General features: G+C 40.5%; 1 protein-coding gene across 1 annotated transcript in view; it reads right to left on the bottom strand.

Annotated features, from left to right (window-relative positions):
* Positions 1-20,456, bottom strand: part of GOLM1 (golgi membrane protein 1) — a 94,417-nt gene that overhangs the window by 14,862 nt on the left and 59,099 nt on the right. Inside the window, exons 4-6 of the mRNA XM_036738171.1 lie at positions 7,467-7,521; positions 3,745-3,847; positions 882-1,011 (exon numbers count right to left, since the gene is read on the bottom strand). Of these exons, the coding sequence (XP_036594066.1) occupies positions 882-1,011; positions 3,745-3,847; positions 7,467-7,521 (288 nt within the window). The remainder of the gene's footprint in view (positions 1-881; positions 1,012-3,744; positions 3,848-7,466; positions 7,522-20,456) is intronic.

Genomic DNA, 20,456 nt, shown 5'->3' with positions numbered 1-20,456 from the left:
TCCCTGAGCAAGACACTCCATCCTCATTTGTGTATTTGTACCGGCTCCCATGCCTCAAATGCTCTGCCCTCCTCCTCTCTCCCCCCTACTTTCCCTGGCTTCCTTCAAGTCCTGGCTAAAATTCTACCTTCCACAGGAACCTCTCCTAGTCCCCCTTGATATTAGTGAGTTCCTACTGCTGATGATCTCTGATTTATCCTCTATGTATCTGATCTGTACATAGTGCTTTGCATGTTGTGTCCCCCATTAGACTGTGAACTCCTTGAGAGCAAGGACTGTCTTTTGCCTTTCTATGCATCCCCAGTGCTTAGCACAGCAGTGCCTGGAACACAGTTGGTGATTAATAAAAGCTGACTAAGGGGACAGCTAGGTGGTGCAGTGAGTAGAGCACCAGTCTTGAAGTCAGGAGCACCTGAGTTCAAATCCAGCCTCAGACACTTGACACATGTACTAGCTGTGTGACCTTGGGCAAGTCGCTTAACCCCAATTGCCCTGCCAAAAAAAAGCAAAACAAAACAAAAAACAAACAAAAGCTGACTAAGTGACTTGTCCAGAGTCACACAGCTAGTAAGCAGCCAGACAGAGAGCTGAAATCAGGTCTTCTGATTCCAAAACCAGAGCTCTTTCTGCCTCACCATGCTGCACACGTATCTGTCAAATGGCAGAAACTAGAAAAAGGCTGGGTTCCCTTGATCTAGTACCCAAGGTAGCAAACTAACCAGAACAGGCCAGAGCTAGTTCAGGATCTGCCAATTATTCAGGACAGGGCAGGGACAGGGCTACTGTAGTCAACAGGCTAAGTGAAGAAATAAAAAAAAGAAGGAAGACAATGCCAAGAGTAAATATTGATCAAGGTTGTGACAGATGAGGTCGTTACTTACTGGACTCTTTGGATCATTTTTTTCACTGAGGTTTCTGGATGCTGTAGCTTCGTTCCCTTTTTTCGTGACTTCTTCTATCCTCTCCTCACACTGTTCCTTCAACTCTTTCATCTGGTTGATGCACTGATTCCTTTAGGGGGAAACAGGCCAAAAGAAAAGCACAAAAACAGAAACAAACAACCCTGTCATTAAGGAATGAGATTAGATAAGTTTATGTACTTCTCTATTTTAACTATGAAATCCACCTCGAAAACATACTACTGATCCAAGATGGCATGACAGCAACCTGGAAGGCAGGTTACTTCTCACAAAGACCACAAAAAAAAAAATACAGAGAAGAGAAATGTCCGGAACATACACACACACACACACACACCAAGTAAAAAGCACACACACAAAAAAGAGAGAAAATGCACCAATACAATTCAAAATGCTACAGAACAACTAAATAAGCTAAAGAACTGAAAGCAACAAAGACAGAAAAAGAAACCATGCAAGATGTGCCAAGAGATGTCCTCCAATGGATAAGGAACACACTCAAAGAAGCTGAGCAAGAACTGGCACTAACAAGAAAATCCTAAGTCTAATAAGAGGTAAACGATAAGCCCAATAAAGATCACAGGAAGAAATTAGAATTAAATGATGCCAAAAATGGGGGGGAGGTGACAACAATACAAAAATTATTAAACAGAACTTCACACAATGCAGAATAGGTAAAAACAGGGAGCAGGTCAAAAAAATCACTGATAGCCAAGTTATCCAAATTATTGGAAAATATGCAGACCCAACAGATTTAGACTCTGATACAGCAATTTCAGAATTTCTCACATCCCAGAAATTTTGGAAAAACAAAAGAATCTGAACATCACATTACAGGAATCAAATAAAATGTCCCAAAAGTGGTCAAAACAACAACCCAAAGAAGTATAAATAAAAATAATAGACAGGATCCAGAAAATGAAGAACCCAAGATTTATCATTATCATACCCAGATACCTTATAGCAACTTAACTCAAAACGGTGCAGCAATTTGGATGAAGGTGCAGAAGCATGAGAACAAAGATCTCCAACTCTACCCTACTGCTTCAATACTGTTAAGTAAAGCACTAGGATAATCTGCTTGGCCCTGGCACTAACTGCTTAGGGACGTGATGGAAGGGGAAAGGAATGTACTCATCCAAACTCAAATATCTAGTGAGCTTGGGAGAGTTCCAGATGAGTGGAGAAGGAAGGAAGGAAAGAAAGAAGGGAGAAAGGGAAAAAGAAAGAAAGAGAAAACTGATTTAACTGGAGGGACTCTTGCTATGCTGGCTAGAGGCAGCTATGACTGACTTACAAAGCTGAAGCAGACCTAAGACTGTGGGCTGGGTAACAAAAGAGCTATAAAAGAATCCTTGAATGGGAAGATCTGCCTCACAGATAGAGTTCTGAGACAATATCATCAACAGATGATAGGAACAGTGGAGGCAGCAGCCCAGCTAAGCACCAAGTGGCAGTTGTGTGGTTTGTCCATCATTCTCGAAGAGGACCATGACATCAGGAAGGTGATGCCACGACTTGCAAGTGAACTGGATTTAAGCGAGGGAAGGCTGTGCAAAGTCATCAGCCTCACTTTCTTCTCCAGAGCCATCTGGTTCCAGTAGCCAGATATAGATCAGTACAACTGGAGATGGGCCCAAGTAGCAGCTGTAGAATCAAAGAGATGTGTCAGAAGAGCAACCCATGGAACACAAGTCATCCAAGGTTATAGATGTTATCTCTTCCACTAGCTGCATGGGAATCTATGGTAGAATGTGTGTATGAAGGAATTTTTCCTTATTATTTATCTTACTATTCTGTTTTATTAAAAATCTTTTACTGATTTTACATGTCAAATCTGGTTTGGTCTAAGACAGAATACGCTAGATGGAAGCTGAGCCTACCTTAAACCGAGGTGTAGCTTTTCTGAGTCCAGAACTATATAACAGTAATTAGAGAAAAAATGTATAAATCACTTACCCAGAAAAAGTAATCAAGATCCCAGTAGATTTCTCAAGGCAAATAAATCCAAAAAATTGCAATAAAAAGTTTCTAAAACTAATAAGCATAAGCGATGAACTTAGAATTATCTACCTATCAAAACTCAGTATGCTTTAATGAAGGCAGGAGAATGAGAACTGAGTAGGGGGGGAAAGAGGAAGAGACAGAAAACAAAGCCAAAGGTTGTAAAACTTCAGATAGACCTGGAGAGGTTAAGGGGGAAAAATTTTTGTTTGATTTACTTGGTTCAACTTTGTGAAACAATAGTTTGTATAAATTTTTATTCTTTACCTTGCACATTTACAAAATCCTTTCTGTTGTTATTAAATTTATAATTTAAATACATTTTTCTTTAACACAACTTAGGTGTTTCCTCGTGTCTGTAGGCACCTTTGTACAAAGATAACACTTAAGGTAGGTCAATATAAGCGTTTGAAACTATTAAATGATGTTATTAAGTGTGTAACTATTTCATAGACTAAAAATTCATTATGTTCTAAAATAAGTCAAGCCTAATTACCCAGAAACCCAAGTTTCTAGAACAGAGACCTGGTTCTGTCTGGGTCATTGATTAGTCATGTGACCTTGGGACATCATTTATCTGTGTCTGTTTTCCATGTTGTGTTAATATAAAATACCTTCCTTTCCCAATTTCCTCGTCACTCCCCTCACCAAAACAAAACAAAATAAAAAAATACAATATCTTTCTGCAGTCTAGCTACTGCTATAACCAAATGAGTTGATAAGACCACACTGGCAGTTTCTCCCTCTGTCCTGTGACTTTTCAAAAAATGCTTCTAGATTTCCAACAGCAACTGTGCTTGCATTTGATAAATCCACTTACAGATCGTAGGAGAATTTCCTCTCCAGGTTGGTCTGGTTCTTCTGAAACTGAAACACGTCCTGCTGGAGTCTGCCATAGTTCTTCTGCAAGTCCTGCAAATGTTCTGTGCCAAGAACCAAGAACAGTGATGACTAAAAGATCCCAGGTCCCAGGCAACAAACACACAAAGGCACAAGAGAAGGAAAAACAGCGGTACCCCAACAGCAAGGTACAAATGTGGGAAGTGAAGAGGAGGGAAAAACAGTAAGCAGTATAGCAAGCAAAAGAAAGCAAGGCAGACAACAGTCCCACTTCCTGCCCACCCCAGCCATCTCTATTTGCCACATTTAATCACTGAATTCCTGAGGGTTCCTGCTTTTGGAGGATGGAATCTGGAACCTATTTTTCATTCAGGTCATTTTTTAGAAAAGATCCCAGTTCTTTTACAAATCCCTTTGTCCACCCCTTATAGTTCTGCCAAGTCTAAAGCACATAAGGAAACTTCATAGGCAAAGCAGCCACCTAGGATGGAGGAAGTGAGATTGTACTCAAGAACTTGAATCCCACACTCCTTCCCCACCCCAAGCTGGACTTCTCCTCCAGGTATTCTTTTTTTTTTTTTTGGAGGGGGGAAGGCAAGGCAATTGGGGTTAAGTGACTTGCCCAAGGTCACACAGCTAGTAAGTGTGTCAAGTGTCTGAGGCCAGATTTAAACTCAGGTCCTCCTGCCTCCAGGGTCGGTGCTCTACTCACTTTGCCACCTAGCTGCCCCTCCTCCAGGTATTCCTTAAATGGATTTGGCTAGGCTAGGTAGGACAGCAGGTAAAACACTGGACTCGGAGTTAAGAAGAGCCAAGTTTGAATCCCACCTCAGATGCTTTGGAGCTGTAGGACCCTAGGCAAGTCACTTAACCTCTCTGTTTCCTCCATCTTTAAAATGGGGATAATATCAGCACCTACCTTCTTTACAAAGATAACATGTAAACCTTTGCAAACCTTAGAAGAGTTACGGCAATGCCAGCAGCTGTTTTGTTGTTCTCATCTTATTATTACTGTGCCAAAGAAGCTACAATCTCCACAAAGAGGACTACCACCAGTTATTGGAGCTATTCTCCTCCTACTTACTGAAATATTCAAATATTCTTATGTAAGCTATTCTTATTTAAACAGTTAAATAAATTTAACACACGTATTAAAATGCAGGTGAGTATTTAAATAAATAAATCTTCTCCTTTTACTAATTTCAATTGACCCTGACATAGTGATGCCATTTTGGTCCTCTTGAAGCACAAAGGACAGCAACAAGCCAACTTATTTAAATCCAAGTTTTTCTCAGGTTCTGGGTTGGCGATCATTCACCCAACAATCTCACCTAGAAGCCGGCATGTTTCCTTTAAAGAAACTGATCACCTGCCCTCGCCCCATTCTCTAGAGGCTTTGCTTGTGACAACAGCTCTACAGAAGAGAAGCCACACTGCTCCAAGGGAAGAATAGGAGGGGCAACATGCCAGCATAAGAATGACACGAGGCCTCTCCCATTCGTTAAGAGTTCTTCTATGCAACATGACTAATGTGAAGGTGTGTTTAGCAGGAATGTATGTGTAGAGCCCATGTTGGATTGCATACTGTCTTGGGGAGGAAGGGGGAGACAATTTAAAAACTTATGGAAGTGAATGTTGAGAACTTAAAATAAATACATTAAATATTTTTTTAAAAAAAGAATCACATGAGAGGTGGTGGGCTGGTCAGAGCACTGGACTTGGAGTCAAGAAGACCCGAATTGTGCTGGCTGGCAAATCATGTGAGTCCTCTGGCCTCAGTTTCCCCATCTGTAATGAGGGAGCTGCACTCTATGACCCTTAAAAGACCTTTCCAGCTCAAGTCAACGTCCTATATATCTTATAAATGTCTCCTGTATGCAAGGCACTGTGATGATCTTGGGGACTACAAAGACAGACAGATTAAAGAATGATATGGTATGGAGTCCTGCACTCCAGACTAAAGTGCTGGCACTGTAAAATGTTAGAGCTAGAAGGGACCCTTGAGGTCAACTGGTTCAACATCCTCAATTTATAGATGAGAAAACTAAGGCCTAGAGGGATGATCTGACTTGCCCCAGGGCACAGACAATTAGGAGAAGAGCTGGGACAAGAAACCAGGTCTTCTGGGTCTCCCTCTAACATGCTTTCCACCATACTACTACATGACCATGAAACTTCCTCATGACTTTTCCACTCTCAGCCACTGTGGATTCTTAGAAGTATGACCCAGGCAGGTCCCTACAATCTGCTCTCTCAGTTTCTTTTTCTACAAAATGGAGATTTGCTTAATCTAGTCAACCAGGGGTCAAACCCTACCTTTGATAGTTCCTACGTATATGACCTTGGGCAAGTTACTTGATTACCTTTGGCCTCAGTTTTCTCATCTGTAAAATGTAGGACTTAATCTACAATGGCCTATTGAAGTCCCTTTTAGTTCCAGAACTATGATCTCAAAATCTCTAAGGTCCTTTCCAGCTCAAATGAGGAGCACCCAGCAGCAATTGTAAGCCTGTATAGCAAGTGTAAGGCCTTTGATGCATGCATCTCCTTATAATTACATCAAAAGCCATGAGAAGAACTAATTACAAATAGCAGAATTTAATTAAAGCAACAAAGAGATGGGCCTACAAGAACAAGAACTCTTACTGAATAAAAAGGAGGATAATTTGTGTTCAGGATATTCCACTTAAACTGTGATTAAAAAACACAAAAAGGTCCATAAGCAGGAGGCCTGAATTCTTCTTTAAGATGTATACTTAGTCAGTCACAGATTTAGAGCTGGAAGGATATTTAGAAGCCACTATCCAAACCCCTTCACTGTACAGAAGAGGAAAATGAGTCACAGAGAGGTTAAGTGTCTTGTTCAAGGTCACACAGTTAGTAAGTGAAAGGTAAAGCATTTGTTTTCTTTCATTAATTCATAAAAATAAACACTTAGCACATACAATGACCATATTTTCCAAATCTAAAATCAGGTGATCTTGCTGCTATAAATGTACAAGCATTGATATCAGCTCAGACCAGTACAAATAATATTATATTTTAGTGAATAGAAACACTGCAGCCCAATTATCACCACTGGCACACCTCCCTTCACATTATGGGATGGTCAGGTCTCTTCAGCTTATGATACTCTGGATTCTCAATTTCTTGTCAATAAGGTCATAGATTCAGATCTGAAAGGGGTCTTAAAGGCCATCTCATCCAGCCCCTTCTTTCTACAGATCATAAAACTGAGGCCCAGAGAGTTTTAAGTGATTTGCTAAGGTCACCAAACTAAATAAACAGCTAATAACTGGAACCACAGATTTTCATTGTGATGCTGATTGGATTCATCTCAGTTTCTACTAGCTAAAATACGTAGAATTTAGATGATTTCTGGAGATAAAAGGACAAAACTTTAAAAAAATTTTAATCGTGAACTTAAATATCAAATAAAATGGGCATTTCTATATAACATAGTAGAACAAAAAAAAAGTACGTGATACTACAAATCTCTTCGATGGGCAGGTTGTTTTTCTTTTTAAGTATGTATTAAATTCAACTGGGATAGAATATTTTACATGAGGATATTCCAAAGGAAAAAAAAATCCAAGCCTTATGGCAGCACTAATACTCCCCCAAAAATCACAAGAGGAAAGGCTGGTCTCTGTTGGACAGTCTTAATTCTGGCTCAAGGCAAATGGTAGAAGAAATAAATACCTTTCAGGCTCCTGATGAGTTTCTCACTTTCGGTGATGTTATTTACTAAAAGTGCCTGAAAAGAAAATAAAGCCAACATGAAAATTCTCCCCCATGGCAACATTAAGGAAAAGAACACATTGAACGGAACAGGAGAAGACAGTCATTTCTACCAGTAATCCCCAAATCATACACAAAGCAGCTGTCACTGGTACTAGGCTCCCATTCAAGTAGAGACTTTATTAAAATGAAGGCAGTATCTGCACAAAAGGGTGGGGGGCATTTCAGGAACTACTTGCCACCTGCCATTCTTGTAACCTGAGAAAAGGGTAAATAGATCCTTTCCTCCCCGTCATTCAAGCTCAAAACACCCATATGCAAACACACACCCATTCACAAATAAAAGCATATGTGACAATTGTCCACTGTGGTCTTATAACCTCGGCAGCTGGTATACAGACTAGCCAGGATTACTCAACAGACCACAGAGAGGCAAGAATCCAACAGTCCTGAGTATCGGCCCAACCCTCCACTTCCAAGGCCCCGAGCCAAGTGAGGATTGTATGCTATGCACACCCCATTCTATAACTTCCAAAGTACAGGAAGAAATAAAGGGAAAAAGAACAGATAAATAATTCCATCAAATGGGTCCTCTCAATTGGTCCATGTAAACATTAAAACCTTTACTTCCAAGGAATATGCAAATAATAGTTCTTACTTCAATATTCCAAAAAATACTCATCGGCATCAGGTACTCTCTCTACTAATGGAGATCAAAGTCCCTCCATGCCTAATGCTGATGATTTAATAAGAGCAGACACATCATCACCTTGCCAACAAAGGTCCATAGAGTCAGAGCTATGGTTTTTCCAGTAGCAACGTACGGCTGTGAGAGCTGGACTATAAGGAAAGCTGAGCCCTGCAGAATTGATGTTTTCAAATTGTGATGTTGAAGAAAACTTAGCAAGAAGGTCAAATCAGCCAATTCTTAGAGAAAATTAATTAGGGCTGCTACTGGAAGGTCAAATACTGAAGCAGAAGCTTAGATATTTCAGCCACATAATGAGAAGGCAGGACTCATTGGAAAAAGACTGATGTTGGGGAAAGACTGAAGGAAAAAGAGGACAGTGGAGGATGAGATGGATAGATATATGGAAACAATGAACATGAACTTGGACAGACTTTGAGAGACAGCAGAGGATCTAAGGGCCTGGCATGCCATGGTCCATGGCGTCATGAAGAGTTGGATGTGACTAGACAAAAACCACCACAACATTATTTTTTTGGATCAATTAATGCAAAGTCTTTTCCCTTCCATGGACAGCTTTCCAACTCTCCGTCTTTTGTATATGCTTTTCTATGTATATGTTGTCCCTCTCTGTAAAATGGAATCTTCCAGAGGGCAGGAATTTATGTCTTTGGATCCTCCGCACCTAGCGGAGTGCCTGGCACATAGCAAGCACTTCAAAGACTCATATTTGGAAGCCGAGTTGTGCTGGGGTCAGCACCAATGAGGGAATTGTTACAGTGCCTTGTACCATCCTAGGTCCTTAATAAAACTTTTTTGATTGACTGCCTATCTCAATGTAAATAATCCTGATAGGGAACTAAAAACTTAGTTGTCTCATCTGCAGAATGAATTCTAACCCAGATTCTCTGACCACAGATCCAGCGGACTCCATTCACTGAACCGTGGTACCTGCTGTCGGACTGCTTGGTAGACAGGAAAGAGTTTAAGCCAAACTGTCTGTTTACTTAAAGTCTCTGATCCTCAGTTCCCTCTTCTGGAAAATGACGATGATAATATAAGCACTACTTGCCCTCACAGAGGTACTGTAAGAATCAACTGAGATAATGTATTTAAATCATAAATTTGTAAATTGTAATGTTCTTTTAGATGTATTTTTAATTTTTTTTTTAAAGAGGTGAGCAGGAGGTGGGAGAACAGAAGTGGATTGGTTGCAAGAGAATGACAAAGTTGGTTTTAAGGGAACAGCAAGGCTACCCTTCAAACTCCCAGCATTCCCATAAAAGCACAATGATATTTTATGGTAAGAAAGCAGTGAGGCAAAGGGAAATCAGAAATGAAGCATGATGAAAAGGCCTTCTCACGTACTGCAGGAAGCGATAATATAATTCAACTTATGTCTACAAGCATTTATTAAGCACCTACTGTGTACTATACTGACCACACACAAAGACAAAAAAGGGGGGGGGGAGGAATGCCCCTCTCCCCAGAGGTTTACAGTGGGGTCAGGTCACATTTCTGTGCCCTCAATCACCTTCAACCCCTATCCCCACTCTATTTAAATGTATTACTTCAAGAAATCTGTGATCTCATCAATTTGGGTAATACTTCCCAAAGCACAGATCAAATTTGACTCATCCTCATCTGCCCATTCTGTGCAACACTTGTCCATGTCCTCCTATAAATTCATTACATGAGACCACTCAATATATTAGATGCTTTCTTTAAATTCTTTTAATATAATAAGGATAACAATGAATCACAAAAGTTGTCCATCAAGTTGTTTCTAGCTCTTACTAGGTGGCCCACCCAATCAACTGATCGAAACACAGGCATTTATTAAGCACCTACTATGTGCCAGGTGTTGGGGATACAAATATGAAATTGAGAGTTTTCCTGCTTTTGAAGAGCTTACATTGTTCTGATGAGATACAATGTATATACAGATAAGTAAGTACAAGACATGTACAAAAGCGCTTTGGGAGGAGAGGCAGGCAGTCAGACAGAAAGCATTGAAGGCATGTAGGGCAGCCTGTGCAAAGCTGTGGAACAACAAATAAGCCAGTGTGGCTAGAATACACTTCACAAGGGTGAATAATATGTAACTGACCTAGAAAGAGAAGCTGGAGCAAGAAAGCAAATGGCTTAAAAGCCAAACAGAGGAGTCTACAATCCATCCTAACGGCAGTGGGAGACACTAAATCTTCTTGGACACAGGAGTGACATGGTCAGATACATGCTTTAGAAATGTCCATTTGAAAAGGACCTAGATGTACAAAAATACTGATAGCAGCTCTTGTCTGGGGGTAAAGAATAAGAAACTGAGTGGATGCCCATCAATTGGGGAATGGCTGAACAAGTTGTGGTGTGTGATTATGATGGAATTCTATTGTACTGTAAGAAATGACGAGCAGGATGCTCTCAGAGAAACCTGGGAAGACTTGCATGGGCTGATGCAAAGTAAAATGTACTGTGTACAAAGAAACAGCTATACTGCAAGATGCTGACAGCTATTCTCAACAACACAACGATCTAAGACAACTCTGAAGGACTTACAATGAAACATGCTATCCATCCCTGGAGAAAGAACTGATAGTGTCTGAATACAGACTGAACCATGGTTTTTGTTTTTTTTTTTTTTTTTACTTTATTTGTTTTTCTTAAGTTTTTTTGTCTATTTTTTTCTTTCATAACATGACTATCATGAGTATGTTTTGCATGACTACAGGTATGACCTGTATCAAATTGCTTGCCTTCTCAATGAGGGGGGACGGAGAGGGAGGAAGGGAGAGACTTTGGAACCCAAAGTTTTAAAAGCAAATGTTAAAAACTGTTTTTACATGTAACTAGGGAAAAGTAAAACACTAAGAAAGAAACAGAAATGTCCATTTGGCAGCTCTAAGGAGGCTAAATTGAAAGGAGGCGAGAATAAATATGGAGAGACCAATAGGGTAGGTATTTGATTTTAATAGTCAATGTAAGAATTAATGAGGGCCTGGACTAGGGTGCTTATGGTGTAAGAACAAAGAAGGGAATGAATGTAGGAATTGTTGAGGGGGTAGAAATCCTTAAGACTTGGCAAGTGATTGGACATGGAATTTAAGTGAGAGTGAATAGTCAAGGATGACCCCTAAATTATAAATCTGGGTTTCTAGAAGTCTGGCTGTGCTATTGACAGAAATAGGGAAGTTTAAGGCTGATGCTTATAAATTCTACTGCGGATATGAGTTTGAAATGTCTAGGGAACATCCAGGTGGAGATATTCAGGTGGCAGCTGGAGATATAGGACTAGAAATTAGGACCAGTTATAAAGATCTGGGGATCATGTGCACGACAGTAAGAGTTTAACCCTATGGGAACTGATGAGATCAATAAGAAAGTATGCAGAGAGAACAGAAGAGGGCATATAGCAGAGAGGCCTGGGATACATATAAGGGACAAACCATGGATGACGATCCTGGAAAGGGAGCAGAGAAGAATTGGTGGGACAAGTAGGAAGATCAGTGTCACTTTTTTTTTCCCCTATCTTTCCTTCTTTTTGTGGGGAGGGAGAAGGAATGGCTAATGCGCACATTTGTTTTGAATGACTATACATATTTGTAACAGGTTTTGGTTTTCTTGCCTTCTCACCGGTTAAGAGAGAAGGCAGGAGGAGGGAGAGAATTTGGAAGCAAAAAAAATTTTTAAAGCTATATGGGGGGGGGGGGTGGAGAGGGGGAGAGAAAGAGATATTAGGGTGGGGTTTGGAAAGCAATAAATAAGAACTGGACAAGGGTGCAAAAGATTCAAAGGTGGGTAGAAATGAGTGTAAAGTTGATCTGATTATACAAGGTTGAGATTTTCATGGCAGTAGGAAGAGAAAGTGGAGTTTGTGGTAAAGACAAAGATTAAGTTGTAACAGCAACCACACTGACATACCCAGGATGGCTGCTAGCACAGGTTCTTTGATCTGCTTTTCTAAAGGAAAGCAACTCTAAAGGAGTCAACAATCTTACTTTACTTAAACATGTATATCATTCACTTCGTTCAGGGGAAAAGTCAGTACCCTTAACTTCAGAGGAAATACAGAGATTACAAACAGAAATTACGTGCAGAGAAAATAGCACAGATCAACAGACTAGGCTTCTGTCTGAGAAATTAGCACAGACCGACAGACAGATCCAACTGTACATACATAGTTAGCAGAGAGAGAAGCACCAACATCTGGGTTTTCGAAGCTGGGAAGGTTCCTTAACAGCTCCCCAGAGTCTCACTTAGTCCAATTCCTTCATTGTACAGATAAGGAAACTGGGAGGTTCAGTTGTTTACATGAGTTCACACAGGTAATAAGGGTAGACCCAGAAAGTAAACCTAGGTCCTCAGGACTCACACCCATGCAACGCCCTTTATCAACCACACCCTCACCGGGTCCCACTTTTCTGTCTTCCCAACGGGCATAATAAAGTGGCTTATAAGGCCACACCCGGCCAGATCTCCATTTCTCCATAATGGCAGGACAGACTAGGGAATCTTGAAAGTCCCTTCCAGCTTAACATCCTACCATTTTTAATTTGAACTGTCTAGGCCTCAGATAGAGCATCTCACTTAACAAAAGTGTTCTAGTTCGTTAAAAGCAAAGTTACTTAATGGTCAGAATGTTCTGTGACTTCAGCTTTATCACTTCATTATATTCCAGCTGCTCTGTTCATAGAAAGGTGGGGCTCAGAAGCAGTTTGCTTCGTATATCTGATTGTAAACTGAAACTGTCCAACGGTGCAACAGACAGAGGTTGAACCATCAAAATATTGTGTACACAGCAAATAAAGGTGAGAAGATTCAGCAACCATGTGGTTTTGAAAACAGGATCATTTTTAGCAAGAGTTTTTTTTTTTAAATACCACATTTTGAAAGAACAACCTTAAGTGCTACAGAATACTGACACTTAGGAGGGCTACTGGAGATAAAAAAAGCCACACGGATGTGGATAATATCTGAAGATACTAAAGGATAAATAGCTTTTGCTCTTTTCCCCTCTTTCCTCTTTAATTAACACACACACAGATAGTGAGTTACATGTATATACACATACATATATGTATGTACGTATATATACATACATGTATGTATGTATGCACACATATGCATATATACATATACAAACACACACATATAGATACATGAGTGTTTTTACTCTAAAAAGAAAATCAAGAGAGATAACATGGTATACCAGACAGGGTGCTGGACATGGAATCCAGAAGACCTGGGTTCACATCTTGCATGATACTTGCTAGCTATGTTAACCACAGGTTAACCTCATCAACTTATTCTCATCTGTAAAAGGGAAACCTAGAATACCTGCACCTTGTTGACTGTAGCGAAGCTCAAATAGGTTTTTAAAAGTACTATACCAACTTTAAAGCATTATATAAATGTCAATTATTGTTATTAAAAAATAAAAATACCATAAAAAGAAAAAAAAAACAAAACAAAAAATAAAAACAAAATTACCACTATGAAATCACTCTCATATATCCCAATTAATTTCTTTGTATCAAATTGATTAAGGGTGACTGACCTTAAGCCAACTGCTTTACTCCCACACATCTTCATTATGTCAAATTCCACTTCAAAATGTAAGGTTTTTCACAAAAGTAAGGCAGATTCAGGAGAGAATGTGGAGCAAATGCATGTTTTTTGTTAAGTTTTTTATTTTACTTTATCAAAATGTAACTATAATAGTGATGATGATGATAACTTGTTAGAAATGTTGATTCAATGATCATTTATGTAGCACCTTGCATGTGTTAGTTTCTGGGGTTAGATACTCAGCTCTGCCCTCATGTATTTTACAGTCAAGCAGAGGACTGTGAAACATACACAGATAATCCTAAAACAAAAGAATGCATTTTAAGTGCAGTAAGGATATGCAGAAGAAAGTGCTACATGAAGTCCAAAGAGGTCAATATTGAACAGGTCAAGAGAAGGGCTCAGAGACCGTGGTAGAATGATGTAACCATAAGAAAGATTAGTTCAATGGCAATGCTACAAAGGGGATGGCAAAAAAAAAAAAGGTGAAGGTGAGCTCTTAGGAAGCTACCATAAGCATCCAGGAGGCTAACAGTGGGACCAGTGAGAATGATTTGGAGACAAAAGATGTTGCAGAAATGGGGTGGGGGGTGGGGGAAAGGATTATATTATTAAAGCTAGAAGCGATCTTAGAAGTCAGCTAAGATAAAACCTCTCATCTTACAGATGCAGAAACTCAGATCCAAGAGGTGAACAAACTTGTCCACCCAGTTCACACAGGTTATAAATGGCAGGGCTGAGATTACAACCCACGTCTTCTGATTCCAAATACAGGGCTCTTTTACCAGGTTGCTTCTCTTGACGAATTTTTTTCCCTACTTTTCTTCTATTTGTTGTCCTTCCTCCAATTTCATCCCTACACACTCCCAGAAAGATCTGGCTGAACCAAGATTTCTCTATGTCCATTCCCCTATACCATTTTTGGTGTACACTTGGTGTACAACACACATTCAGCATAGCAGGGTAGGGAAGGGGGTGGGAGGGTAGAATGTGACTGAAGTCAAAGAAACTGTGTTTGAAATTACTTCTGGCACTCACTACCTGAATAACTTTGGGCGAGGCACCTCAGCTCACTGGGACTCAGTTTCCTCATCTGTAAAAATGAAGGAATTGGACTAGATGGCCTATGAGTTTCCTCCCAGCTCTAGCTCTAGGATCATATGATTCTAAAGGTCCCCAAGCCCAAATCTGCAATAATTGCAAATGTGCTTACATTTTAAACCCATGCTGCTCTCAACTTTCCTTTGTTCAGTTCTTTTTCAGTCATGTCTGACTCTTTGTGACCCTATTTGGGATATTCTTGGCAGAGATACTGGAGTGGTTTGCCATTTCCTTCTCCAGATGAGGAAACTGAGGCAAACAGGGTGAAGTGACTTGGCCAGGGTCACACAACTAGTAAGCATCTGAGGCCACATCTGAACTCAGGAAGATGAGTCTCAATGACTCCAGGACCAACACTCTATCCCCTGCACCACCTAGCTGCTCTTGGCTTCCCTGTTTCTTTTCAAGAAGCCATTTGTCCAACATATTTTTCACCATTTCCCTCCCCACCATTTTTGCATTAAAGCATTCAAGTCTGTTAGTTTAGCACAGATTCCAGTCCAACCCGCTCTTTTTATAGATGAGATGAAGAAACTGAAGTTCCGAACAGATAAAGGACTTATCCAAGGTCATCTTACATCCTAGGGATCAGGAAAGGCAGAAGCAAAAACGCCAACATAGAGACCAAATTGCGTTTTTGCACCAACTTCTATAGAGTAGCAAAGGATCATCTGTGAGAATAAGCTCAACCTCGATAAAAGTCTGTGTGGGCAGAATATGTTCATGAAGCGTCAGCAAACAAACCAAAAGTTAAAGACAAACATGTCTTTTAGGTCACCCACCACCTTTGTAATCAGATGTGAGAGAGAATAGAACAGGTCCTGGTTATTCTGTTTTGCTCTAAGGAAAAAAATCAGAAAATACGGACATAGCCTGCAAATATTAGAGAGACTGAATCTAATTCTCAGGCATTTTAATTACAGGTTAACTTCTGGCCTGATTTCTATTTATAATAAATTATTTTTCTTGCTTGATTGGTTTTTTTGGGAGGCAATCAAGGTTAAATGACTTGGCCAGAATCACGCAGCTAGTAAGTATCTGAGGTGGGATTTGAACTCTGGTCCTTCTGACTGCAGGACCTGTATTCTATCCACTGTGCTACCTAGCTGCCCCTTAGAATTACCTTTTGAGTATTTGATACTCTAATACTTAGAAAAGGTAACTAAAAGATACAGATTGAATCCAAAAGCCAAAGATAACTCTGAGACTGGGAAGGGCAGGGTCTGGGCCTGTGATTTCACTGATATAAAAAATTCCAGGTGAGGGGAATTCCCTCTATCAACACGAGTCAGCACCTTCTCTGCAATTTGTATAGTTCTCGGGAAGTTGCCTAGAATCTTGGGAAGCTAAGTGACTTGCACACAGTCACACAGAAGGAAGCTTCCTGGTTCTGAAGCCAGCTCTCTCTGAACCCACTATTGTACATGCACACACACCCCGACCCTTCCACTAAAGTTCTCCTCTAAGGCCTAATAATGGTGCAGAGATCACTCATGATAATAGCTAGCCTTTATACACGGCTTTAAGGTCGACAAAGCACTGGATCCTCACAACCACCCTCTGACATGGATGCTATTATTATCCACATTTTACGGATGAGAAAACAAACACAGAGAGGCTGTGTGACTCACCGAGGATCACACAACTGGTGTCTGAGGTGAGATGGGAATTTGGGTCTTTGTGATTCCAATGCTTATGCTACCAAGTCAAAAAGCACTGGTGGGCAACAAGTGATGCAGTGGATGGAGCACCAGGCCTGAAGTCAGGAGGACCTGAGTTCAAACCCAGCCTCAGACACTTACTAGCTGTGTGACCCTGGGCAAGTTGCTTAACTCTGTTTGCCTCAGTTTCCTCATCTGTAAAATGATCTGGAGAAGGAAATGCAAACCACTCCAATATCTTTGTCAAGAAAACCCCAAAGGGGTCACTGAGAATCAGACTCGACTATAACAAAAACAGTGGCAGGTGCTACCAAATCACAAGAGAAATGATCGGCACTGGACAGAATGACAAAATCTAGAAATGTCCTAGGCAAAGGAGGCACCCTCTAACACTCCCTGTGTGATTGAGGCACCTCACTTAACCTCTCTGGGACTCAGTTTCCTCCTCTGCAGAATGTTCGGATTTGCTCGACTCCGAGGTCCCTTCCAGTCCAAAATCTAGGATCCCAGAGGCCTATTGTCCTGGGGTCACCAGATTGGTTTTGTCTTTGGTTTTTTTTGGCCATAGCAATTCACAAAGACTAAATGTCTACTATTCAGTGGAAGGTGTGCCTACCCTAATGAAATCACAGATCTGTGAAGGGTATATCCACACAGTGGCAGATGCTGACACTGGTTTTATAGAAAAATTCTAGAAAGTTACAAATCTGTGCCCTCTGGCTAGGACTCTTGTCTACAGGACCTTTCCCTTTCTGAAGACACTTAAAAGCTCTTTTCTTAAAATTTAAACCAAAAAAAATTTAAACACTAATTGTTTCTTTTATACAGAAAAATGTTACCCAAGAAATACACTTAGATAGATAATTGGAGTGTGCTAGGCAAAAATCCTTCTGCCCCCTCTTCTAGCCAAAACCCATTAAACAACATTTGTGTGGGTGGTTTGGGGGTTCTCACAAGACTATTTCCAAACTATTTCAAATTAATTAATGATTTAAAATGAGTTTTCTCACAATAAAATAGGAGAGCAGCTCACATTTCTATAGCACTTATATCACAAATGATCTGAGGTAGGTAGTGTATGTAATACTGTCACCATTTTACAGATAAAGAAACTGAGAAATAAATATAACTTGCTTACAGTCACATGTACCAACTGTAAGAAGCAGGAATTGTACCTAGGTCTCCACCGTCCAATTCTAGCACCCCTTCCACTACTGCTTCCACTGCCTCTCCAGCATAATACACTTAGTTCTCGATTACCTGTGCAATGGGAAGGGCACTGGCAGGCGACTCATTGAAAAGTGATTTCTGTTAGGCTTTGAGATGTGTGGGTGTGTGCTTTTGTCTGAATATAGCTCTGCATAATGTTCTGGGAATTCACAATATTTCAGATAAAAGTAAAAAGTCACTGTGTGAAGACCTGACTTTTAAAAACTTTGCAAGTTTCTCAGCTTTCCCACTCTATCCACTATTCCCCACCATGGATGGAGTATCAAGGACTGATGACAAACACCGGCCTAAGCAAAGCGAGAATCACCCCCACTCTAAGCTTGCCCTTTTTGAATGTGAACATTTCTTGAGACGCAGAAATCAATAAATTAGCTTGATTTAAAGCAAAAGTGTGGACAAACTGCAGCCCAACACTCCAGTGCCACCAAACCTATTAAAATGTAGTTGGGAAATGTTTAATAAAATAAAAATACAATAAAACATAGATAATGTTCATTAGTGGTGATCCTCATGTATGGTCTGATGGCTCCCATTTCCAATGGAGTCTGCCACCAAAAAAAGACCTTTCTCCAAGATCCTGCTAAGCTCTTGGCTCTATGAAGAGTCCTTTGGGGAACCATCGCCTTATTGGTGAGAGTCTTCCTTCCAGCAGAACAGATCCCATCAGCTTTCTCATTTCGGGCAATTTTTCCCATATATTTCCATAAACTTTCCACTAGGAATAAGGGTAAAAAAACACAAACCATTTATGCTCAAAAGACTTAGTTTAGGTCAAGAGCAAGTTATGCCAAGTGGGCACTAGGAGAATATTGTACACATTATCACCACCTGGATAATGTTTTCTCCCAAACTGTCTTTTCTTTTTTATTCTTTGAGGCTAGAGAGATATATTGGGAAATGAAGGTGATGTGAAAGCAAAAAGTATCAATAAAAAAATTTTTTTAAGGAAAGAGGATGTGGAAAGTATAGGGAATGCTATTATGCACAAAATATGACTCATACACAGAAATGCACCCATCTGCAAAGTGCTCCATCTTCATTTTCTCTCCTAAAAGGTTCCTATTGACATTCCCTTTTGAGGCCCACAGCCACGACATTACCAGGAAGATTTAATTCTGAAATCCTTCCAGGCATGTGAACACATCTCAAATAACAAAAAGAACCAAAAATATACAGCTGATGATTTTAAGATTAAAAATAAATGACAGGGCATGGCTATTTTTAGTAGCTCCCCACCTAGATGGAAGCAGCTGAAAAAAGGGTCAGAAAGAAGAAAACGAAGAAAAACTGAAACCAGGGCCTGGGCTATTTGTGGCCATGTCTCTTTTTCCTGATGTTTCAATTATACACCTTCGTGGCAAGTGCCACGTCTCCTTCACAGGGAGCATGCCAAGATGTTCAATAAACGTGAACTAATACCACTAATGAGGAACCTTGGCAAGCAAGCCCACTCTTCCTGCCAGAACCTCCCATGGAGGCGAAGGAAGGAAGGTTTCAGAAGGCACAGTGACTTCATCTCATGCCTTAATGGGACTAGACTCAAATGTAGAATGTTCTTTTTTTCTTCTTCTCTCAATTTAGTACAATAGCCCTAATGCTGGGGGCATCTTAAGATTTAGTCATCTTTCTAGATAGAGGCTGTTGTCATGTCAGCCAAACATGATTATTGCAGACCAGCAAGTAAATATGAGTGTCCTGGAACAGAGGTGCCTGATGGGGTGCTTGATCCCCAGCCCTAGGACCACATCTCTCCCCAGCCCAAAGACACCATCTCTGGTAATAACTCATGAGTGGGCCCCAGTGAGGCAAACTATCTCTCCCTGTTACAAGAACAAGCTGACCTCTGTAGAATTTCCCTTGTGTGAACAGGACTATCATGTACCAGCAGAACTATCATGTACTGATTAAAGATTCCCACAGTTACTGTATACAATCCAGACATACAATCCATAGATGTCAACTCCCAAGGCTATCGTTACAGACGTAGATGGAGAGACCCCTTAGAAGTCCCCCGCCCAGGCCATTTCAGTAGGGAATGACGCCTGTGCCCAAGGTACAGAAACTGTATGCTCACCACCTAATTAGCATACCTGGCACACCACTCACTGAACTTTTTCTATATAAGCTTTAGCATCACTCATGTTAAGCGGTGAGTTCCCTAAAGGGGCTCTGCCCACCATATTAGCGTTAAAATAAATTTTTTTGCCTCTTGACTAGAAGACTGCTTGAGTCCATGAATTCTTTCTAGACAACTCCACCCTGAACCTTGGTATTTTGGGGTCCTGAAACCCCACACCATATCATGCCCAATTTACACCACCAAAAACTCCTGACTGTAAACTGGATTAAAATGTAAACGGGGGGAGGCAGCTAGAGGGGCACAATGGATAGAGCACGAGTCAGGAGGATCTGACTCAAATGCGGTCTTGGACACTGACTAGCTGTGTGACCCTGGGCAAGTCACTTAACCCTGATTGCCTCCAAAAAAAATTTAATTGGGAAATGCTTAACAAAATTAAAATTCAATACAGCATAGATAATGTTAATTTGTGGTTTTCTAAGTCAATCTGGGGCATCAGGGTTCTGTTTCTAGTTAGAGTTTGTCACCACTGCACTGGAGAAATGTACTTAAGGCATAAAAGAAAGGCCTTTGTGAAGAAAACCAGCTTTGTACCCTAAGAAAAAGTCCAAGAACAAGGGATTACA

Source organism: Trichosurus vulpecula, chromosome 9, assembly GCF_011100635.1.
Source record: "Trichosurus vulpecula isolate mTriVul1 chromosome 9, mTriVul1.pri, whole genome shotgun sequence".
Classification (NCBI taxonomy): Eukaryota; Metazoa; Chordata; class Mammalia; order Diprotodontia; family Phalangeridae; genus Trichosurus; species Trichosurus vulpecula.
The sequence above is the reverse complement of the archived record's forward strand: the minus strand, read 5'-3'. Positions and strand labels throughout refer to the sequence as shown.